General features: G+C 44.2%; 1 protein-coding gene across 1 annotated transcript in view; it reads left to right on the top strand.

The window, feature by feature from the left end:
- Positions 1–52: 52 nt before the first annotated feature.
- The window catches only part of TRPC4AP (transient receptor potential cation channel subfamily C member 4 associated protein), a 35,618-nt gene continuing 11,272 nt past the window's right edge, over positions 53–24,398 (top strand). The window contains exons 1-10 of the mRNA XM_027883345.1: positions 53–187; positions 9,919–10,047; positions 10,276–10,392; positions 12,939–12,996; positions 14,179–14,234; positions 15,745–15,873; positions 16,952–17,153; positions 18,875–19,063; positions 20,029–20,171; positions 24,119–24,250. Of these exons, the coding sequence (XP_027739146.1) occupies positions 68–187; positions 9,919–10,047; positions 10,276–10,392; positions 12,939–12,996; positions 14,179–14,234; positions 15,745–15,873; positions 16,952–17,153; positions 18,875–19,063; positions 20,029–20,171; positions 24,119–24,250 (1,275 nt within the window). The 5' untranslated portion in view covers positions 53–67. The remainder of the gene's footprint in view (positions 188–9,918; positions 10,048–10,275; positions 10,393–12,938; positions 12,997–14,178; positions 14,235–15,744; positions 15,874–16,951; positions 17,154–18,874; positions 19,064–20,028; positions 20,172–24,118; positions 24,251–24,398) is intronic.

Genomic DNA, 24,398 nt, shown 5'->3' with positions numbered 1-24,398 from the left:
CACACACACCCCCGGGGGGCCCGAGGCGGCGCTTGTTGTTTGTCTCGGATCGGGTCCCAGCCGGGCCATGGCGGCCATCGCGAGGGGCGGCCCCGGCGCCCGCGGGGCCCGAGCCGCGACCACCAACATCGTGTCGCAGCTGCGGCGCGGGCAGCTGAGCGGCCGCGGGCTCACCCGCGGGGCGCAGGTAAGGGCGGCCTTGGGGAGGGTTGGGGAGGGTGTGCGGGGCCTGGGGGGTGCGGCAGCTCCCGGCCGAGCACGGCGCTCTCTCGGGGCTCTGCGGAGCCCGCCCGGCCTGGCGGGGCCCGCTCGGGGGGTGCCGGGGGCTCCCCGGAGCCCTCCCGGCCTCGCCGCGGGGCTGCAGGGGTGTCCCCTCCGCACGGATGTGTCCCTGCCTTCCTCCTCCTCCTCCTCCGTCCTCCCAGCCTCGCAGGACGGGCGTTTTCCGGGCTGTTAAAAAGGAGCCGTTCCCGGCCCCCCTTCTGCTGCTGTGCCGGAACAATGCGGCGTGGAAATTTGGGTGTATTTCCTGCACAAAGGCGGCCTCGTGGTGTTGGGGTTCAGAAGAAAAAAAACCTTTCGGCCCCGTGGTTTTTCCTGCTCCGGGTCTGGGTTCCGTATTTGTCGCCTTTCCCGGCTCATAATGCTGGGAAATGGGATCGGCTCCTCAGCCCAGGCCTGTGCCTGCCCCGTGCTGATGCTGGGTCTTTTTTTTTTATTATTATTTGAGAAGCTGCTCACGGATAATGGACTATTAATTTCTTTTTTTCCTTTTTCTTTTTTTTTTTTTTTTTTTTTTTTTTTTTTTTTTTTTTTTTTTTTTTTTTTTTTTTTTTTTTTTTTTTTTTTTTTTTTTTTTTTTTTGAGAGGCTGCTCACAGATAATGGACTATTAATTTCTTTTTTTTTTTTTATGGAGAATAATTGTCGTTTATTTTCGCAGATTAAATGCGAAATGGTGCAAAGGCTTGGAAGCCGAAATGTGGGATAAAGAACTTGCATTTGGGTGGTGATTTGTTGAGCTAAACTATTGTAACCATAAAACCTCTACTATGTAGCTTACTAGCTTAAAAGAGTTCAAATGGAATAAAAGTTGGGACACCTTTAAATTTATTTATTAGTGCAGACAACAGTCTTTTCTTTGATTAACAAGGATTCTGAGGAATTACTGAGAGGAGGTTTGTTCATCATGAATGTGCCTCGTTCTGTAGCAGAGATGAGTAAAAGAGCAGGAGGTGATTTCTTACAGCTCTTTTGTCCTTATCGTGCTGCTTGCTCAGCTACTAGTTTGGTTAATCCTTGAGAAAAAGTAAATAATTTGCATGAATATAATCCTGTATTGACTCTTTTGAAGGAAGTTATCTCTGTGGGACTGTTTTAGGAGTGGATTTCGCACAGCACTTGGACAGATATTGTCTCCCTGAGTTACCTGTCCACTTCTGTGCTCTTTATTTCGTGTTCTGCACTTTCAGTCAGATAAACCTGTGCCAAGCCTGTGCACTTGTGTATCTGTAGCATGGTGCCTCCAGTCTGGGCTTTGGTTTGCCTGAGAAATTTAGTGCTGCTGTTTTAACTTGGGGCTTTTATGAATTTGCTGAAGTAAAAACTAAGCTTTTACAGTAATCAAGGAACAAGGAAACTTCTGCTATTTGCATCTTCCTCCTCGAAATGCCCAAGTTTGGGGTGGGTTTTTGGTTGCTGGGGTTTTGTTTCGTTTTGGATTCACACTGATGGAGAGTAGGTTTAGGTTAGATATTAGGAAAAAAACTGTGAGGGTGGGGAGGCCCTGGCACAGGTTGTCCAGAGAAGCTGTGGCCTGGAAGTGTCCAAGGCCAGGTTGGACGGGGCTTGGAGCAACCTGGGCTGGTGGAAGGTGTCCCTGCCCATGGCAGGGGGTGGAACGAGATGATCTTTAATATCCCTTCCAACCCAAACCATTTTATGATTCAGTTTTAGACTAAGGGAGGGGAAACAACAACTCCCTGAGTGAGTTTGGACTTTATAAATTACGTGTCTCTGTACTTTTACCTTGCGGCATTTTTTTTGTTTGTAGGTGATCTAAATATAAAACACTTTGATGTAGCTTTTAAAGAAGCACGAGGCAGTTTTGGGTGCTTTCCTTTTTTTTTTTTTTTTTAAGTTCTATTTTTTAACAGAATGTTCCCAGTTTTCCTGCAGTTCACTCCTCAGTGGCAGTGTGGGAACCCTTTCTCAACTCCTTTTCTCCTGAAAAGCCTGAGAGCAGATCAGGTTTCCAGGCTGCTCTGTTGGGGTCTAGAGCAAGTCAGGGGAATGTCCTTGGAGCTCTTTTTTCCGTCCTCTGGAAGGAAGTTTTGGGTCATGTGCTGCCTGGACTGCACTGTTGGTATCCTGTGAGGAAGGTAAACCCTTCTCAAGATATTAATTCAGGGAGATTGTGGAATACTCCTCCTTGCTGCGGTGCCTGCTGTGGGCAGCAGTGGCATTTATCCTTAAACAAAGCTTTGTGTACTATTTTTAGATGATCTCAAGATCCATTTTTGTATAGGGAAAGTAGGGGCTTATCTGTGAACTGGGAAGGATCACTGTTGACAGACCTACATCTGAAAGTTCATCCCTCTGATCTTACAGGGACATAAAAACATTTTTGACAGCAGCAGCCCCCTGAATATCTGGCAGTTTTGAGGTCAGCTGAGGCTCTGAAATCTGGATCCCTGGGTGTTCTTGCTGTACTCACCTACCAGGAGCCACAGCTCTCTTGCCAGTTGGTCCCTTCCTTTACTATTAATAATAAATTATTAAGAGAGGGGGAACAAAGTTGGGAAAGGGTCTAGAGAGTCGTATGAGGAGCAGCTGAGGGAGCTGGGGGGGCTCAGCCTGGAGAAAAGGAGGCTCAGGGGGGACCTTCTTGCTCTCTGCAACTCCCTGACAGGGTAGCGGAGCTGTGGGGGGGTCGGGATCTGCTCCCAGGGAACAAGGAACAGGATAAGAGGAAATGGCCTCAAGTTGTGCCAGAAGAGGTTCAGACTGAATATCAGGAAGAATTTCTTCACTGAAAGGGTGTTCAGGCATTGGCAGGGGCTGCCCAGGGAGGTGGTGGAGTCCCCATCCCTGTAGGTGTCCCAGGAATGACTGGACGTGGCACTCAGTGCTCCGGGCTGGGGGACAAGGTGGGGGCCGGGCACAGGCTAGACTTGCAGGTCTTTTGCAACCTAAATGATTCTGTGATAATAAGTTTGATGGATAAATCAGATTTCAGTGTATATTGCCATTATCTGTTCCTATATCCATTTTATCCATATTTCGGGCATCAGCTGGTGCCCAGGACACAGGTTGGTATCAAACTGCTTAACCTTGGGCCGGGGTTTGCCCTGCACTGACCACAGAGCCAGTGGAAGGCGCTTTGCAGGAGCTGATGAATCAACTTTCCAGAAGTGACACACATTCTCTAAAAAGGAGGAATCCTGGTTGTGAGTGGGCTGGTGTGTTGTCCCTCTCTGGTCACAGCTGTGCTGTGTGTCACAGGCACAGGGAACAAACTCTAATGGGGCTTGTGCTGCTGTTCCTTGAAGGCAAAATAACACTTTGGGTCAGCTGATCGAGCTCAAATCCCGTTAGCAAGAGGGCACACACTTCATCTGCTGCAAGCCAGCTGTGAAAAACATGGATACAGCAGGAAACCAGAAGATATTTAGGTGCAGCTATGGGAATCCCTGTAGACAGAGCAGTGTAATAATGGACTAACCAGGGATTTGTTGGCAAACCAACACGCTCCTGGTGCAGTCCCAAGAGCTGATTGTCAGCACTGCTCTCACCCTCACAGGATTGCCAAGGCTTAGCTGAAACAATCAGAATGGAAAAAACAAACCTCTTTTTTCCAGCTGTAATTCGTACCCTGCTATCCCTAGGAATAGACACTTCCCTTCGCAGGATAGTCCCTACCACTCAGGAAAAAAAAAATCATTTTCTACCTCAGACACCCAGATTTCCAACCTGCCCTTGCAGGTTATCAACAGGCTGAAGTAGCTTCCTAAGTCTGAGAAAAATATTTTGTTTTCTGATCAGTTTTTTGTTTCCTCCTTAAAACAGCACCGCCAAAACAACATTCACGTGAATATAATCCACTTGAGTAGCTCTAATTGTGTGGGTCTTAGCAAGCTTAGGCCTCTTCAGGAGAGGACAGCGAGGGAGTGTTAGAAAGCCTAGAAATGCTTTTATTATGTAACAGGGCCCAGAGCTCTGGAAGTGCTCAAAAAGTGGTTGTGTTGCACTTGAATAGTCTTTATTTTTTTGTGTGGCTGAAGATGAGTGGGAAGAGGAGTGTTATAGCTGTGATATTCCATGTCCCTCTGCTTTTCCTTAGATATCCCTGCAGGTTTTGTTTTCTTTCAAAATGAATTAAAGAAGAAACTTAGGCAGTTCCAAGGAAAAGTATTCAGTGAGAAGTTAACATAATTTCACTTATTAGTTGATCTATTTCTCTCTGAGAGTAAGATGATCAAAGCAAACATTAATAGCTCTGGTAGATCCTGAAGTGGTTTTGGAGAGCTGTTGGTGTCAGAGGTTCGTGTTGGAGTTGTCCTGCTCTTGGAAATGTTGTGGGGATTTGGGATTCTCAGGACCTGTTCCTTGACTTGGTAGACCAGCTCTTCTTCCAGTCCTGGCGAGTAGAGCTGTAGTTTGGGAGTCATTGGGAGGGTTAGGCCTGCCTGGAAGCTGTGGCAGATTTTATCCTAGGACAGTGTGTCCCTGGATTCATACCTGGCTTCTGGGATGGCAGGAGAAGGGAGAGGGGCTGAGGAGGATGGAGAAACAGTAGGTATAGGAAACTTGATCTGCACTGGAAGAATCAAGGAGCTGGACAGAGGTTGGACATAAGTGCTCTTAAATGGACTTCTGGCTTGATATCAGTGGTGGAGTTTCTTTTTATGAAAAAAATAATGTCTGGGGGGCTCTGACATGTTTTTGATCAGAGCTCTGTGCAAAAGCCCCTGCTGGTGACTAACCATGGTGTTCTGCCCCAGAGCTGCAGGCCCACAGCTTCTTCCTTGGAATTCTTTCCAGAATCACTCCATAGGCCAGCACTTGTGTTCCTGCAGTGAAGGAAAACTTGGGAGGAGGTCATTTACCTTGGTTACAGCCTGTTGTGTGAGGAAGGAGACAGCTTAGCCAGGCTGATGGATGGTTGTTAACAACTGGAAAGGAAAATGTAATAATGAGCTGGGATGATGGGGCACTCCCCAAAATCTTGAATAATCGTTCTCCTGGCAGCCTGTCAGAGATGACTTCCTAAGTTATTAATGTTCTGAGGAAAATTAAATATTTAATTGCACAAATATTGGTTTCCTGTTTTTAAAGGTACAGCCTGAAAGGCTTGAAGGAAAGGATCTGGAAAAGCTTCAATTTTATTAAAAATACATAGAGACAATATGCTTGCATCTGTTTTTCAAGATCCATAATCTTGTGCCTCTTTGCTTGGAAACTTTGAGGACATTTAAACACGTGCTTTAGAAGTGGTCGTGGAAAATACCAAGAATGAAAACTCTGCTTTTTTTAAAAGCACTTCCAACCTTAATGTATGGTTTCAATGCAAAATGGAATTAAAAGAAACTCACAGCTGATGTGTCATAGCTGTGAAGTCTGTCACAGCAAGAATTCTTTAGAGCTGCAAAGATGCCTGGACACCTGAGTCACTGCTTTTTGCTTTTCGAAAGATGACAGCAAATACCCTCCTGGAGCGAGTGCTCAGCTAGACAGTGAAATGTTTGAAGGGTAAAATGTGAAATAGAGACAGAATTTTATCAGGGAACTGTTCTCCCTGCTCTGGAGAGCAAAGGGGAGGATGAGCTCCTGGTGTTTCTGCTGCTGTCACGTTCTCTGGGAAGACACGGGGACGTGTTCCTGACCACAAAGGGGAGGAAAAGGTTTGGAAAATCAGGGGTTTACATTCTAGGGAGATGAGAATGCAGGAACACAGATGGGCAGGAAAATCCTCACTGGAAGGGGAAGGGACTTGGAAGCAGTTGTAGCTGCAAGAGGTCTCAGGGCAGGAACAAATGTTTGGGCAGAGGAAGGGGCACAGAGCAGGGATGATCTGCTGCTGCTGGAGAGGCTGTGCCTGGAGAATGAGCAGAGGGGAGAAATGAAAGGGAAACTAAACTGATCAAGGGGTGGATTTAGGTAAAAACATAAAACTTCATGGAGATTCAGGTATTATTCGTAATTATTTACTGACCATCTTGCAAATGGCTACTGTCAGGGGAGTGATAGGCGGGATATTAGAAAAAGGTTCTTCCCCCAGAGGGTGGTTGGCACTGAACAGGCTCCCCAGGGCAGTGGGCACGGCTCCAAGGCTGCCAGAGCTCCAGGAGGGTTTGGACAACGCTCTGAGGGACAGGGTGGGATTGTTGGGGTGTCTGTGCAGGGCCAGGAGTTGAACTGGATGGTCCTTATGGGTCCCTTCCAGCTCAGGACATTCCGTGAATCTGTTCTATGATTGATTCTGTGATCTTTAAAAGATTTAAAAGACAGGAGGATTAGAAAGACATTTCAAGAAATATTTAGACTTGAGTGCAGCCTTTGTTCAGCTCTTTTTATATTTCCAAGAAAAACTATTCACAAAAGTTGTTTTAAACTGTGTAGTAGCATCAGTAATCTTGGAAATTCTAGGCCAGTTCCTTAGGAGCCTTTAAAAAGAAAACTCTTAGTCTGCTCTACCTTGCAGTCATGGATGAGCTTGAGGACACAATTTTAACTCTGTTCTTAAATCCTCTGGAAAGCCTTTGATTGCCCTTCCAGCAAATCCACACTGCCATGGCTTTATGGCATAGCTGGAGTGGGGGGAGATGGATGGATGGATGGATGGATGGATGGATGGATGGATGACCCTGGGGAGGTGGTGATACCTGGCTGGGGAACAAATCCAGGAAACCACAGGTGTGGATGCCATTTCCAGCTGGACTGCTGCTGCCTCCCCTTTGCTGGATAGTACCCAACTTCTCAAGCTTTGTGTGCAAGATTTCAGGTATTTTATCCAGAATTTTTCAGTGAATGAACAAAATCTCTGAGAAATCAGTGTTGGGGTTGCACTTACCCTGCTTGGATGACACCAAAAATTTTTACAGAGGAAAGGAACCCATTTTACTGATGACTATTCAGTAAAATTTGCCCAGGAAGAGCCAAGAAGAAAACCACCTTTGTCTATAAATGAAAACCATTGGCTGGCTGCTGGTTCAGAAATGGAGAGATGCAGCTTTTAACCAAATTGGCTGTAAAGAAAGACAGCTCCATACAGTCGGATTGAATTTTAATCCCTTCAGAGAATCCAAAATCTTTGCGTTGGCAAATCCTGCCTGGCCACAATGGAAATATCCCGAGCCAGGGCAGCCTCATAAACACAGAACAGGGACCACAAGCCAGAGCTTGCCATGAAACCAAAGACATGTTAAATCAAGAGAAAGAAAAACTGCCTTTTTTATTTTTTTTTTTACTTTTGAAAGCAGTTAAAAGATGATGAGAGCAAGGAAACATTTGCTTCACTCCTTCAGAATTTCAGCTCTGAAAGATTTTCCTGTGGCTGCCTCTGGAAGCCCAGGACAGGGAGTACAAAAATGGGAGTGGGGATGGATCCTGCCCCAAACCAAGAGTGTATGTGAGATTAACGAAGTGGTGTTTAGCCCAGGACAAGATTTTAATGTCAATTAAGGGCTTTTGGCCTTTCCAGAGAGCACTTGGATACTGAACTGTGCTGCTGGAACCTGAGCTGCAGCCCAAGCACGTCACCTCTGCCTGAGGTATCTTCCCATCAGCTGGAGCCAGGGTTGGACTCTTTCCCTGGCATTTTGCTGTGTGTTCTTTGCACTTTACCCAGTCATTAATCCAGTTCCTCCACCCACCCTGGGGTTGTGTGCTCCTCCTACACCCGGGATGGGGTAGTGGAGAGCTCCTTTGGCTCCCTCTGTGCCGAGAATCACAAGGAGAAACGAGAATCTGTGACTTCAGAGGAGCTGAGCTGGAGTCCAAACGATAAGAAGTCGTTTTGACATTCTGGTTTTGCCCCTTTGTTATTTCTCCTCCTCAGAAGGAAACTCTGTGTCATTCTCCAGCAGTGCTGGTTGATTACTCTGTTGCAGAAGTCAGAAAGCAGGGAAAAGGTAAAAATGTCTCCCCCGTTTTTGACTTTATATCCCAGGTCTGCTCATGCTGCTTCAGTCACCCCTTGTAGCAAGAAAACTTGATACTTCATACCTGAACTGACACTTCAAGAGCCTGGAAGTTCTGAGTTTCCCACAAATTTAGGTCTTCCATCAGGAAAAGACCTTTAAGTATCTGGGAAGCTTGGAAGGATGGGGTCCCACAGCAGCTACATTGCCAGGCTGAGTTTTCATGGGCTTGCATCAGTTTTCTGGTCTTTCTGTATAACAGGCAGAGAAAAGGGTTAAATTCTCAGTCAGAAATTGGGGTATATTTGCATATAATTGTCTAATCAGGACTTGAATGGCCCTTTGGAATTGCACACTGAGGTGTATCTGAGAAGGATGTCTTGGCTGAAACAATGAGTGAGATTTCCTGGCTGTTAATTATTAACAAGGAACACTTAAGCAGGAGGGAGGGAAACTCATTCAGCCCCAGGAAGGGTCAGAATGAGAATAGCTTAGAGGTTTAGGCCTAGGAGTAAGAGCAGATGCACACATGTGTCAGGGCAGGGTCAGGTTGGATACTGGGAAAAGGTTTTTCCCCAGAGGGTGGTTGGCACTGAACAGGCTCCCCAGGGCAGTGGGCACGGCCCCAAGGCTGCCAGAGCTCCAGTGTTTGGACAACGCTCTGAAAGACAGGATGGGATTGTTGGGGTGTCTGTGCAGGGCCAGAGTTGGGCTGGATGGTCCTTGGGGGTCCCTTCCAAGTCAGGATTATCTGTGTTCTAAATTTTGCCTTGAAATCCTACTGGCTGTAATTATTGTCTGCTTTACCTTTCTGTACAAGAATAATTCCCTGTTTGGGGGTTGGTGTAGGTACTTCTGAAATATCATAAAGAGAGGGAGTTAAATTTTGGTCAGCACTGACTGGATGGTGAACTTTATCAAAGAGTTCCTCCTTTACAGCTTCTGCTGGTGTTAACCTGGAAGTGTTCGAGCTTCAAAACATCTTTTGTGGATTCTAAGCAGAATATTTTAGTCTTGTGCTGCTTCTTCATTTCTTTTTTCAGGTGTAAAATACAGTGGTGATAATAGAGAATTTTTTTTTTATCGTTTGGTGAGAAGGACAAAGTTGAAGATAGTTTGGACAAGCGTAATAGCAAATGCCAAGGTGTCCTTTTTTTTTGGCTGCAACCTCTTTCTCAGCCAGCATTGCTGTTCTACTGATTTGGTTGGTGGTCTCCATTTATAACAGAAGGGAATTTCCTCTGTACCTTTGATGTCTTCTTCTGGAGGTTGCTTGTCAGTCTTCATGGTTTGGGTCAGTGCTGTGACCAATAACGGCTTCAGGGACTTGGCTGAGGAAATACTCATTTCAAGTAGTGAAGCCTTTCCAGCTAATGTGTTCTACACCTTAGAATAATTTAATTTGGGATAGTGGCAAGGGCACCCAGTTCCTCCCTCACTGACCTGTCAATTGGAGTGCTACTAATGGGATTATTTAGAGACTAATGTGTTCCCATTTTAACATACATGATCAATGTAAAAATACAGGATGAGATGAAGTGCTCTAAATGACAAAATCTACTTGAAGCCCTGTCCTGCTTCAGATACTGTGAAATTCTGCAGCTTCCAGTCCTGAATAAACTGCTGCATGGAAAGAGGTGCTGGATTTTGTAGTGGCACTCTCCACAGCAAGCTATTTTTCCATGATATTCTATTGCTGATATGGGAGAGGTGATAAGGTTATTTTCCTGCTTATGAAGCATTGGACACATGGGAATTATGTTGTTCCTCCCTTGCAGATCACAGAGGCCTTGTTAAAGGAAAGAGATAAGCAAGCAAAATGGAATGGGATTCCCTTGCTGTTGCAGAAGCTGTATGAGCACAGCCACCCAAACAGCGACTTCTCCCAGTGCCAAAGCATCCTAAAGGTACTGCCTGCACTGTCCTTCCTACAGCCAGGCACGATTTTGCCTACTGTGATCATAATTCTAACTAATTTTTGAAGCTGTTTGCATGATAATACGTCTGAAGATGGGCTTGGTAGGTAAGAGCTGGGAATGCATGTAATGGTTAGTCAGTGGGTCACACAGATCGTGGGCAGTTTTTTTCTTGAACTATTTCTTCATTTTTTTATTTTTTTTCTTTACTCCATGCAGGAAATTTCTCCCCTTCTTTCGATGGAAGCCATGGCATATGTTACAGAGGACAGAAAAGCTGCTCAAGAGTCCACTTTCCCAAATACATACACGTTCGACTTATTCGGAGGAGTCGATGTGAGTGTGTTTTTTCAACAGTATCAAAACATTTCCTCATGATAATCATGCCCCTGAGAAATCCCTTCGGTGAGGTCTCTGAGCCCTTTGAAGCTCCTAAATGCAAGCTGCAGAATGAGTTTACCAAGTTGATGTTGAGCATTGGAGTTGTGCCTGGTTCTGTTAACCCAAATACGAAGGGGGTGTGTTTTTCAAGGTATCACATAAAAAAGTGTGCTTTTTCTTGTATGATAAACAGCCAGAAAACCTGGATATTTCTCCACTCAGTCTGTCTTTTTACCTTACAAAGGGGAGGCCTTTAGTTCTCAATGAAAACAGTTTCAAATGATTCCTAATTGTGAGATGAAATGCTACGGTTGGAACCAGAGCAGTGGGAATTTCACTTACCACTGAGGGATGTGTGGCAGTTTTTTAGGACACTCTTAGCCACGTTGTCTGTGTTTATTGCTTCATCTATGGAAAAGTTTTTTTTAAAGAACTCTAAGTTTTCTGTTGAGGTTCTGGCAATTTATCCTTTTGTTTATTTGCTTTAATTCTATGTTACAGAAATACCCTTTATTCAGTGTTATGATGACTTACTCTGGGATCTTGGCTTCCATCAGAAATGCATGATTTGTGTTTTCTGATGAATTAATTGACATCTCTGCCTTTTTCTTCCCTTTTTTTATTATCTAATTAAGCAGTTTTTGCTGCTTCTTTCTTGTTACACTTAGCATGCCTTTACTTAAGTAAAACTGGTGTTTGTGCTGGTTTGAAAGGAGCAGTGGTTTAGTTGCCTGTGTGCTGTCAGTTGAGGACAAAAGTCTTCAGCTACCCAAGCAATTTAGAACACTTTCTGAAAATGTTCTGAATTTCCCTTTTGGTTTTAAGGGAAAATAATAATACTTCCTGTAGGAATGATTTCAACAACAATAATGCACAGAATCTCTGTGTGTTGGGGGCGAGTTGTTTTTTTGCTAGTTGGGGTTTGGTTGTTTTTTTTTCGCCTTGGGCTGGAGATGGCAAATATCAGATATGCTGTAATTACCTGGTACTGTGGCCAGAGATTTGGCTGATACAGGTGGGTTTAATGTGGTTAAAGGCAGTGGTAGAATCCAGTGCTGTGATTTTTTTTTGTTTGTTTGTTTCCAAAAATCCTGCTCTGGGGCTTGAAAGGGAATCAGTCTGACCTGCTGGTGCTGATTTTTTTGCACTATTTTGGACTGTGAACCACGAGTAACTCTGAAGCACCCTAAATTTGCAGTGTATTCTCTATGATATAATGGTAGTATATTCTTAATAATATTTTTGGATTCTGACAGCCTTTACATCAAGGAAGAACAAAACCACATTGTCCTCCCTTTATATGAATCCATGTAAAATATGTCCTGAGAGTGCAAACACATGAACTGATGAAGCCTCTTGGATTTTATACCTGAATGCACCTCCATTCCAAGCAATAAGATCTCATAATTCCCTTTCCATGCCTTCTGCCGCACGACATTAAAGCATAGAAAACATAAACCCCAAACCTTGAGGTGTGAATTCTCCTCCTAAAACAGGAGCCATTAATATGAGCTCTGCGTTACTGCTGCAGCCATTTTTCTCTACCCTACTGATGCTACAATTACCATTACAAATATTGGTGGAAAATGTATGTTCCTATTTATTTATTTGTCAGTGCTTAAAATGTGGCCTCCAAGTGGCTTCCTCTGTGTCTGGGTGGGTAGTCCATTAAAAGAAGGGCAAAATTAAGCTGGGACTAAGAGGGCAAGTAGTAAATTTTAAAGTTTATTGATCAGCTGGGTGGTGCCTACATTGCTGCTGACAGTTTTAAACTGAATTTTAAAACTAGGAGCATTTTGCAGTACTGGGAGGAGTTATCAGTTGCTTCTAGTGGTTAACTCTCATTTTTAAATAAACTGCTGATTTTTCAGAATGTTTTAAGACAAACCAGTGGTATAGACTGGAGCAACTAAAGGTCAGTTCTGCATTTAACAGGACCACAGTCCTAGTGCTGGAAAACTGATTGTTACATTCCTTAAATAGAAATGAGGCAACATCTGTAAATATATAATAAGTATAGATCAAGGTGATGTACACAAGCAGTAGCTTTTTGTTGGTGAGATTAAAATCTGAAGCAACTAAATTCCGTTGTGTCTAGACCTGAAATACGTTTGAAGGCCAGAAAGATTTAGGGAAAACCTTTGCAAAACTTACCTTTCTCTGCAGATTATTGCTAAAGGTTCCCTGTTTTGGGAGATGTGTGATAGCCATTCCTGATTTTATCTGGAGGCATGTGAAGGCACATTCTTTGCAGGCTCAGATTCTTTAAAACTTGCCAGTGGGAGATTATTTTGTACAACTGTTACTGTTTCTTCAGGGTAAATGCAACTATTTTTTGTCAGTGTGATTTTGACACCAGTGGAGTTTTGATTGTAGAGCCTCCATTATCCACCTCTGTGACTTCAGCAGAGACAAGTCCAGGTTTGACTTTGTCACTGACAAATTAATTGGTATTTGTATCTAAATGATCATTCCTTTAATTCTTTATCTTATCATTACAGCTTTTGGTAGAAATTCTCATGAGACCAACTCTTATTACCCAGAAAAAGAAGCAGAAAAGTAAGTAAATTGCATGTTTTATCTCTTTTTTTTTTTCCCCTCAATTTTTCCTTGTGTTCTTATTCAGACAGAAATTGTTCTGTTTTTCTGTTATTCTCTTTCCATACCAGCAATTTCCTGTTGATTCATTTAGGAATGAATCACTGGGCTCTTTGTTCTCCGTGGTACTGATTCGTGCTGGGATTTGGGATAGTCACCTGTTGGGATAGTCACACAGCTCCAGAGGGTTCTTACACACAGCACAACATCCCTCACTCAAAGGACTAAATCTGCAATCCGTGGAAACTCTTATTGCTACTGTGGCTACAGCTACAGTGAGCAATTTTTAATAATAAGCCACAAAACATTGTTTATGTAATAGGAGCCACAGAGGTTTGTGAGATAAAAATTGTGCTGTTCTCCTGACTCATTTCCACATTGCTGCGAGGAGAACTTTGCCAAGGGGGTGCAGTGGCTTCAGCACAACTTTCCTGCTGGAGCAGCTTTGCTTTAGTGTTTTCATTTCCCCTGTTTGTGACTCTGCAGGTTCCATGAGCCCTTGTGAGGAGAGGGACTGTCCTGGTGCACTCTGTGCCCTTCAGCCAGGGAACTTCAAAGGTGAAGTGGCTTGAACTTGAGCTAGAGGCAGCTGTTGTTGGGCTGTACTGAAAACATATTTTAAATATTAAAATGTGCAGTGAATCAGATGGTGAGCTGTTCTTACGGAGCCCAGGTGCTGTGTGAAGAAAACTGCATGAACTGTCCTTTTTTTTTTTCCCCACACAAAATAATTTAACATGTGGACGGGTCAGGTAAAGACTTACAGAATCATAGAATGGTTTGGGTTGGAAGGGACCTTAAAGATCATGCAGTTCCACCCCCTGCCACGAGCAGGGACACCTTCCACTAGCCCAGGTTGCTCCAAGCCCTGGCCAGTCTGGCCTTGGGCACTTGCAGGGATGGGGCAGCCACAGCTTCTCTGGGCAACCTGCGCCAGGGTCTCCCCACCCTCACAGGGAAGGATTTCTCCCCAGTATCCCGTCTAAACCTGGCAGTTTGAGTGCTTCTTCCAGGGTATTTTCACATGTGATGTGAGGTAGCAGCCTGAAATTCCCCTCCATTTTAAAGCTTTCCATGGCACTCCTTGGCATTGGTGTCCCTTGGCAGCCTCAGGCTGGTGACTGACTGTTCTCTCCTTTGCAGTAAGTGATGACCTCATCAAGGACTGTCTCAGCATACTGTACAACACGTGTCTGTGTGTAAGTAAAACTGCTGCAAAAGACAACATATAGACTCTTAACTGTAATTTAAACTTACTCTGAAGCTTTATGTGAAAATTCCTTCAATTAAATACAGGACCACCCTATGTTTTGATGTGTTACGCAGTTTCTCAGTCAAGTTTAAGTCCTTTGGTTTGGATCTTTCTGTCTCTGTGTTTCAATAGGAAAGCCATGCCAGCCGTTGTTGAGCTCCATCTTAAAATTTGAAACTGGAATTAGATCCCTGTTAACCCCAGCTGCAGCTAGTCTTGTTCAGAAATGGTGCTGGCCAAGTGTTTCAAGTTTGATCCTGCAACTCCTTCATGTCCTGGATATCAGTTTAGTTCAGTTCTGTGGATGGCAGAGCAGTGCTAGGGAAGGTGCTGGGTTAAAGGCCTGTGGAAATACCCTGTCATTAAGATTCTGTAGCTAAAAGCACAGGCCTCCAATTATGCATGCAGGGAACATCCTCAGGATTGTTTACTTCATCACACACTTCATTATGCCATAACCCAGGGAACGTTGTTTAACAAAAATTAAAAAAAAAAAGAGAGGCAGTTGGTGGCTTGGAGCTCTTCTGAAGACATCAGCCTAATCTCCAGAGTGTGAGTCTTACACAATCACGTCTCACTGCTGAGGATCTGCGCACATGGGAGAGGGAAGAGAAGGGATGCTTTTTTCTTGGCTTAGATATTTTTTTTTTTTAACTACAGGTAATGCTACTTCTGCAAACTGTGAATAGCCTGAAATGCTGAGAAGCAAGTTTGCAAATTTTAGAGTAGCTGCTGTTTTAATTCACTTTGGTATTACTGCTGTCTCTTGAATGGGAAGTGTGCAGGATCACAGAAGTGGTGTGTGAGCAGTATTAATGTGTAGATATTGAGGAACTATCTGAGCCAGTGTAGTTCTGTGAGCACTGGTGATATGCCAGGCACATACAGCAGACAGCTTTGCAGGCAGTGAGGAGGCAGTTTTAAGTTCCTGGCTGTGCTCTCAGCAGAGCTCAGAGCATGAAAGTTGTCTGTAATGATTAGAACATTAAAGGCAGTCTTAAATTTAGTGCTGAACTCAAGTTCAGATGTCAGTGTGACTTTTGGGTTCATCACCAGGTTTATTTAGGCCAGTGCTGCATTTGGGTGGCTCAGGCTGAGAGTGGTGCTGAGGGCTGAGGAGTGGCTGCATTTGCCATGACATGGAGCTGGTGACAATTTGTATGGGAAAGCAGAGACGAGCCTCTCTGGAGTGTTGCCAGGCAGGCAGTGTTGAGTTTTGATTCAGGCAAGTAAACAACTCTGAGGTGAAGCCTCTCATCGCAGAGCCTGTCGGTTTTGCAGGCTCATGTTAACTCCAAACAAGGACTGGGGATGGTTTTGGTGGCCATAAACACAACTTTTCCTGGTATCAGGGGTAGCTGGGTCAGTGACACACCATCTGTAGAGCTGTGTCCTGCAGGTGCTGTGACGTGGGGCTCCTCAGGGTGGGCTCTGACCGGGTCTGTGCTGCTTTCTAGACGGAAGGAGTCACGAGGCGACTGGCAGAAAGAAACGACTTCGTGTTGTTCCTGTTTACACTGATGACAAACAAAAAGACATTCCTGCAAACTGCAACGCTCATTGAAGATATCCTGGGAGTTAAAAAGGTTAGTTGCTGGTTTCTTTGATTTATTTGCATGGCTTTTCAGGCCAGTAGAGGAAAGAGCTGAGGACAGTCCTCTTAAGCTGCCAGTCCCACTTGTAGTTTATTTGAAACTTGACTGTTCACAGTGGTCATTAACTTCAATCACATCTCATACAGAAGCCAAACTATTCACGTGGAGTCATCCTTGCGCTACTTTTCCATAGCTCAGAGGATGAGCACCCATCATCTGAGTACCTCACTGTCATTAAAGTACAGCCAGTGTTTCAAATAAAGGAAATGAACCTCATATAAAGTAATTTTTCATCCTTGCCTTCTGATTACCCTTCACACATTATACTTGTCCTCATGACATCTGGAAGGGCTTCCCGTCCTTCTCTCTTACCTTGGGCTTTGTCACCTCTCAAACAAGTTGTAGGCTGGGGAAACAGGACACTTCAGTCTTCTGCACAGACTGGTGTTGTTTTTTTTTAATTATTTGCCATCATCATTACAGCTGAGTTCTCTGATGGGATGCAAATAAAATATTAAAGGTGTAACCCTGGGAAAACCCTGAATGAGCAGTGTCTGTGCATTTTGTGGAGAGAGTCAGGAGTCTGTAACTTGATACTTTTGTACTTGGAGCGAGGTTGAGGTAGATGTACTTCCTGAAATAGATAAGAAAAAAGCTTGGTTTATCTGAACAAAAATGGTGTTTTTCTGACAATGGTTTTCAGCCTCTTTTTTATTAAAAAGATCTTTTGATGAAACAACTGAAAAGTAATCTGAAAGGTGATTCTTATCTGGGAGTTTCAAAGAAAATACAGAAGTGGAAAGCAAAATTGAAACTTTTAATACCCGAACGTTATTTATGTATTAAATTGGTTTGTGGGGTTTTTAGTTAAAAAGGGCCCCCAAATTTTTTGCAAATATCTAGCCTTTAAAATGTGGATATCTGTACAGCAGTTGTAAATCCCAGCTGCTTTCAGACTCTTCTCCTTTCCTAACGTTGGAATAACCCACAGAGCTCCCCAGGGAGGATCTTGTGTCTGTGTTCACTTACTGAACATCACGTGTGACTCAGTTGGTGTTGCCTCCTCCAGGAAATGATCCAACTGGATGATATTCCCAACCTGGCCAGCCTTGTGTCCAGCTTTGACCAGCAGCAGCTGGCAAACTTCTGCAGGATCCTGGCTGTCACCATTTCTGAGCTCGACACGGGCAGTGATGACAAGCACACTCTTCTTGCCAAAAATGCCCAGCAGAAAAAAAACCTGGGTCCTTCTCGAGCTGAGATTAATCAAGGTAATTGTTACACTGTGAACAAATCACAGTAATCTCCATAGTAATCTCAATTTTCCCCTTTTCAGTGTCACTTATGTTTCTGGAGGATACTGAAAGTGTTGTGTCTTACAGAACATTTTTCTTTATTTTCTTGATCCCTCAGGCAGTTTCCTGGAAAACGGTCTTTCCTGCTAATGAACTTTACTTTGTAGCTTTTGGGTTGATATGATGTTGCTAATTAGGTGGGTTAATTTCTGTCATTTCAGCACTCTCTGATGAACTGAGTGGCTTAAAATAATTGGATTTGCTTTCTATGCCTCAGTCATGTCCATGGCAACTCTTGGTAATTCTGTGTCCTCCTTAAAAGACTGATTTCTGAACTAAAACTGTGTGCAGGGTGGTTGCTGTTGGAGCAGTTCCTCTCTGATTTTATCTGGTGCTGTGTTGAGCCAGATGTCTGCCTTTATCAACAAGGGAATTGTGTTTAATATTAGTTATGTTGCCCACTGTTACCAAAACAGCCTTGGAAATCCGTGGGTTTGATCTCAGCTTTAACTTAGGGCACAGTGTAGGTTTCCTTATTTTGCTGAGTACTTCTCAAGTGCAAAAGCCTTGCCTAGAAGGATCAGTGGGAGTTGGAAAAGTTAAATTGAAGTGCCCTCAAATGTAGAATCTGCTGTTTTCAGCTCTTACTGTGCTGAAAAGCATTTGGGCTTCTGAAGCAGATGTGAGACCAGCAGCCAGTGAGAGGTGAGTAGCATAATACAGCAGCTGAGAAACTTTAATGGGGTGGGTGTGTTTTCTACCCTGGGATAGCCAGAGTTCTCTTGTGAAGAGCAGTGGACAAGTATGGGTAGGTGTGGGTACTAAGTTTAATTTCAATCAGTTGAACTTAATAAGCTTGGATCCCCCAGAGCTGAACTTAGCAAATGTTTAAGTAATCATTTTTTTGTGTGCACGATTAGAAACTGATTCTGAGATTATAAAATATATTCTACTTTAAGAATTTTATCAGGGAACTAATCCTTTCAGAGATTAAATTATTTCTTATAATGTTAATGGCCAAATTCTTTGTCTTTTTCCAGTTGCATCTGCAAAGTAAAGCCTTACCTATGTATCTTTAATAAACAGGTTCTGTAATTAAATTATTCTGTAAAATTTGAGGGCAAAATGCAGCTCCCCAAGCATTTTGCAAAGCAGTGACTTCTGTCCTTGCGCTGCTCCTTCCAAGGGTGGAGTTTCACCATTAAAACCCTCAAACCTGGGGCTGCTCTGGTGTATTCCCCATCTATTTTGCTCCTTGATGATCTCATTCAGGAAACCATTACTTAAAAAGCTGAGGGCTTTCCCCCCAGCTATTCCAGTGAGCCGGTTCAGTTTGCTGTGAGACAAACACCACAGGAGGGGAAATGAAGGAGGAGCATCACACAGAGGAAAGGGGGTGTGGAGCTGCCCATTCCAAGGGCTGCTGCTTTATTTCTGCCAGCTTAATTTTCAGCCAGATCAGTTCCTTGATATTGAGTCACTGTGGACAGGAAATCAGCACTGAATAATTCCTGGGATATGAAACTCGCTGCACTAACTTCTTCCATCTTTGGATCTTTTTGATCAGATCTTTTTAGCCGTACTCTTCTATATCCTCGATGTAGATGCTTTGGTACCTTGTGGTGTGGAGGATTTGATGACTGCTGTGTTGATCTTAAATAGTAATAAAGTTATTTTTCTTTTTTTTTTTTTTTCAGCTACACTTCTGAATATTCCAGGCTTCATAGAGCGACTGTGCAAACTGGCAACACGGAAAGTGTCTGAAACCACAGGTACTTCCAGCTTCCTCCAGGAGCTGGAGGAGTGGTACACCTGGCTGGACAATGCACTGGTTCTGGATGCACTGATGAGAGTGGCAAATGAAGAGGCAGAGCAGAGCAGTACAGGTGCCTGGCTTGCATTCCATCCTAACCTTCTCCAGGGTTTGCCACTCATTTCAACTAGAAATATCAACATTTAGGTCTTATTCCCAGTTTGTTCTCATATAGCACTGATATTTTTTCATGATTAAAGTCAGCAGAATAGGTAGGAAATGTCCTTCAGCAGTCTGTGCCCTTTGCATGCCTAGACAACCCTGTAATGCTGTACATCCTCAGCACTAATCTCCTTGCAGAGACAAAATAACCCTTCTGAGCTGAGTGACTTCACCAGCATTTTCCTCTAAAACTTTGGCTGATGGCTTTGGGTCTGAGTGCTTCATACCAAGTAAAAGTGGCCCCTTCTTTAAAAAGGCATTCTAGCTTCAGCAAAATTGAGTAAGTAATTGGAGAAAAATAATTATTCCAGTTAATACAACCGTAGGAAAATGCTTTGAAGCACATGTGTGGTTTGTTTCTTCACCCTTTGCTATTACAAAAATGCAGAGTATGTCTTGTAAAACTCAAAGTGCTTAGAACTCCTGTTTCTGCCCTTAGCAGGGTAATTCTGCATAGAGTTATGAAAATTATTTAACTGTGGCCTAAGAATACTGTTCCTGAGGTATGAAATGAAAGTGTATTAGGAGTAAATGCTTCTGATCTCTCAACCCGTGCTTTCATTACATTTTCTGCCATGTTCAGGTGCAGTAGTCTATTAATTCATTTAGGTGAGCCTACTTATTTTAGGTCATTTAGTTTATGATGAACAAACAATTTTTAAAAGCTTATCTCTAAATTTCCAGCTATATTCTCTTTTTCTCTTCTGCGATTTAAATTGGTTGCTTACTGTACATCGCTATTTTTAGCTGAGAGGAAGATCCAAGCAGAGGGGCTGGTCCTACACCCGCAGTGTTTGGTGTAAAAGTAATAACTGTAACAAATCCTTGCTGTTGAAGCTGCCTCAGGCTCACATTTTTTTTGCCCATCTTGTCCAGAGTCTTCAGATGAAAGTGGGTTGGCCAACAGCTCGACACGGACGCAGCTTCCACAGTCCATGAAGATCATGCACGAGATCATGTACAAGCTGGAGGTGTTGTACGTTCTGTGTGTGCTGCTCATGGGGAGGCAGAGGAATCAGGTGAGCCCTGGGACGGGGTCACACAGGCAGCTGATGTGCCTTTGGACCCGAGTGCTCAGGTCGTACCTTCCCCTTCCTTGGCTGCTTTTTCACTTTTGGAAACCCTCTGGGGTGGTGTGAGTGGGTGATTTTTGCAGCAGATTCCCACGTCTTGGCTGAGTGTGAGCAAATTGGTAAACTCTGAGCTGAGAGAATGCACTTGAGTGCTGTCTGCACTGGTCACTGCCTGGAAACCCCACTCATCTGTTCCTTCTGCCTTTCTTCCTTTTGAAACGGAAAAAAAAAAGTTATTCCCTGCCTCACACAGGCGTATGGAGAACCAGTCCCTGCAGCCTGGCTGTGGTTTGATTTAAATGGGTCAAAAGCATGTTGAGCAGGGAAATGAAAAGCAGTCCTTGGTGCAGTTCTGACAGGTTTCCAACTTTGTCAGTCTGCTCAGCTCAGCAGAGCTTGGAACAGCAGGAGCACTCACGTGCCCTGGAGACTGGGAGGCCAAACTGGTGTGGGTGGAAGGGACCAGGAGGGCCAAATTGGTGTGAGTTGTTGAAGGGCTGTTGTGTTGGGCAGGAGTGGCTGTGTTGGGGGGCAGTTGCTTGAGCGCATTTATCTTGAGTATTTTGGCCTTTGCTGGTGACCTCCCACTGTATCAAAGTCACAAACACTCATCTCTTAAGTCTCTTGATCTGACTTTAAAATAGAAGTTGTAGTGCAGTTCCAAACATAACTAACCTGCTCACTCCGAACCTACAAAAGTGGTTGTGGACTCCCCATCCCTGGGAGTGTCCAAGGCCAGGTTGGATGGGACTTAGAGCAGCCTGGTCTGGTGGGAGATGTCCCTGCCCTTGGCAGGGGGTGGAATGAGATGAGCTTTAAGGTCCCTTCCAACCCAAACCATTCAAGGATTCTAAATGGATACTTGGCATTAAAAATAAATAGATTCTCTATAAGAGGGAACAAGCAATTGTTGCAGAAACCACAATCACTACCATAAGCAACTGTCGTCATTCCTTTTAGAAACGCTGTTTCTGTTGGGCATAAAATAAAATTTAAACAAAGCCCAAGCATAACTGGAACTACCAGAACGTGGATCCGTTAGGAGGACTTTTTTTTTCCATTATATCAAGCCAGAAATTCATCCTTGCCTGATTTCACCACAGGAATGCAGTTTTATAGATACTGCAGAAACAGCTTGCACTCATCCTGCTGCCACTGCTTCAGGGAGCTGGATTCCTTCCCCCCCTGGGTCAGCTCCAGTGTGTTCCTGTCAGATATGACAAGGCAGAAAATATGCTGCTGAAACAGCTAGCTTTGAAGCTGAATTTATTTTTTAATTTCCTGGGAAAACAAGTCTTTATCCTTCATCTGCTCTCTCTGCCCCTGTGCAGATGGGAAAACTAAGGATAAAGCTGGCAGGACTGATGAAGGGGGACTGGTATTGAACTCTTGAAAGATTTGAGTTACTTCATTCCCAAACACTTCTTGTCCAGAGTTAGCTCTTTTTTTTTCTTTCTTTCTTTTTTTTTTTTTTTTGTGAAATCCTTTGCCTTTGAAACACATATCTTTCATTCCTTTATCTGCATAAAACTTGTGTGGCAGATGTGACTCTGTTTCCCTTCCTGAGCCAGGCAGATGAAAACTGGAGCTGAGCTGTTCTCACTGGAAAGCTCCAGTGTGAGGGACAGCAGTGTCTGCAGTAGCCCTTTCACTGGCAAGCATTGCAGCTGCTTGGTGGTGTCCCTTTTCCATGAGGGAATAAAAGCACAGGATCTGGGATTCCAGTCCAAGCAGCCAAAGGACTTACTGGTTTTAGGTTGGATTCATGGAATTTCTAAAGGACATCACAAAGCTGCTTCAGTCCAACCGTGGCAAGCAGCACAGTGGTCTGGCATTTGCTTGAAGTATTGTGCAGCTCCCCCAGTTCAACCTGTTTACTCCAAATCCTGGCTGTAAACTTGATTGCTGGTTAATTTGCATGAATTGATAACTGTGGTAGCAGTGACTTACTGCCACCTCGGGGGTGAGCTCACCCTTGGGGATAAATGTTGTTTGTCTCATATCTGTGCCTTTGCTTCCTTCTCATTATGGTCACACCCTAAATCACTCCCCTTTTATATTTTCCTGGGCTGTCCTGCATGTCTGTGCTGGGGTGAAAAGCCACCAGGTGATTTCCTTGCTCCTGTTGTAAGGAGCCACGCTGCACGCAGCAGGAACTCATATTTTAGTGCTGAGAAAGCACTAGGCCAATTCATGTGAAGGTGGGCAGCAGTAGGAGAAAATCCAAGGAGTTTGAAGGATAAAAATAGAGCAGGGATTGCCTTGGCATCCCCAGGTAGTTGTAATGAGTTTGAGGTCTGGGAGAAAGTGTGATGCAAAGGCAGTGACTGTCATGCAGCTCCTGTAAGGTGAAACCTTTTGAGCTGAGCAAACTAAAAAGTGAACAAGACACAGTTGAAATTAGGGATGAGTCATTTAGAGGGAGCAGACTCCGGAGTTAAAACTGGGAACAGAGAGAGCTTCTCCTGTAGTGAGGGCTGAGGCTCTTGCAGGCAGCTCACACACTTGGCTTCCTCCTGTTGTGCCTGTGCCACGCTGGCCGTGGAGGGACAGGGAGAACACAGGGAGCTCTTTGTTTGGAGAGATTCCTCAGAGCTGGTTTTGTTGGAGGTTTGTGACGAGATCAGAGTGTCCAATAGCATTTTAAAATACTGGAGCACTAGAGAACTCCAAGCTTTGCAGTCTCTCAGAGAGGATGGATGAGGTGGGAAGGAGTTGGATGCTTGGGATGTCCAGCAGCAGGAATGTGATTTCCACAGAGAAGGGGCAGCTGGTGGCTACAGCCAGGAAGAATGCAAAAAGGCCATCAGCTACGATGCAAATAAGACTGAGAAAATGGAGACTTGTAAAACAGCATCAGGTTCAGCTATTTTGGATTCATTCAGATATTTGAGTAGATAGAACAAATTTGAGTGACCTGCTGGAAATGCTGCTGGTTATAATGCTGCATCTTGGGGACAATCTGGGTTATTGTTAAGTCATTTTGTTTATTGATTTTAAGGAATATGTCCATTAGTGCACTGGGCACTTTAATTTTTGCAGCCTGCTGGTCTTCCCAGTCTTGTGGTTTTCATTTGCACTCAAGGAGTACTGCTTATCCTAGCCCTACAGTTGATGAGAGTCTCACTTGGTATCTCCCTTATTCCTCACCTTCCAAATTGCTTACATGAGAAGCCTCACAGCTTGGACTGAAGGTATTTAACAGCTGCTCACACCAACATTAGGTGCTTTTTCACATGAGTAACCCTGTTTCAAACACGTCATGATGTGCTGTGTCCCAGCTTGGCAGGCAGACTGATAAATAAACCCAAGTATTTTAGCATTTTCTTCTCTCCTGATCATTCTCTGAGGAGTTCAGCTTCTCCTTAACCTGAAGGAGTGTGGTTGTGTTCCTGCTGGACCCAGCTTTGCTCAGAGCTCCTGCCCAGATCAGTTGAACAACACCCATATTGAAGGTTTGTGTTGTCTTCAGAGGCCTTCCTGAGCTTCAGCTGTGGGAGTGGAAAGGGACAGGACAAGGACACTCCGTGGGTGACTGGCAGCAGAACATTCACAGCTTAGCTGTGTAACACAATTGTTGGGTACAGATGCATTTTCAATGTGCTCTAAGTCATCTCCCCCTGCCCAAAGCTGCTTCCAGAGGAACACTGGCTAACAAGCACTGGCAAACAGCTCCCAAAATGTCTGTTTTCCCTCCCTGTCCACCAAATGGAAGCTACTGTAACAATACACCATGGTGGGTGTGAGTGTTAACTCACACACTTGCTGTTTGGTACAAGAATTCACCTTCTGTTGGCAGAGAATGACAGAATTGTGCCCATCTGTTTCCAGACCACGTTATATCAGTGTTTGAGGCTGCAGCAAATGACTTTGTACCTCTCTTTTTTTCCTAGGTTCATAAAATGATTGCAGAGTTCAGGCTCATTCCTGGCCTCAATAACTTGTTTGACAAGCTGATCTGGAGGAAGCATTCAGCATCAGCCCTGGTTCTGCATGGACACAACCAAAATTGTGACTGCAGCCCGGTGAGTAATTCCTAAAATTCTGTGTTGAGTTGTCACATCCTGTCATACAACCCTCAGGAGTTGTGCTGAGGAACTGGGTGCTTGTACAATCCACAACTTGACATGTGGCAGCATTCAGTTTCTTGGCAATTACTGTTTTCACTGAAGT

This window comes from Empidonax traillii, unplaced genomic scaffold (genome assembly GCF_003031625.1).
Source record: "Empidonax traillii isolate 1590-97213 ecotype Southwest subspecies unplaced genomic scaffold, ASM303162v1 scaffold124:size1682992, whole genome shotgun sequence".
In the NCBI taxonomy this organism is placed as follows: domain Eukaryota; kingdom Metazoa; phylum Chordata; class Aves; order Passeriformes; family Tyrannidae; genus Empidonax; species Empidonax traillii.
The sequence above is the reverse complement of the archived record's forward strand: the minus strand, read 5'-3'. Positions and strand labels throughout refer to the sequence as shown.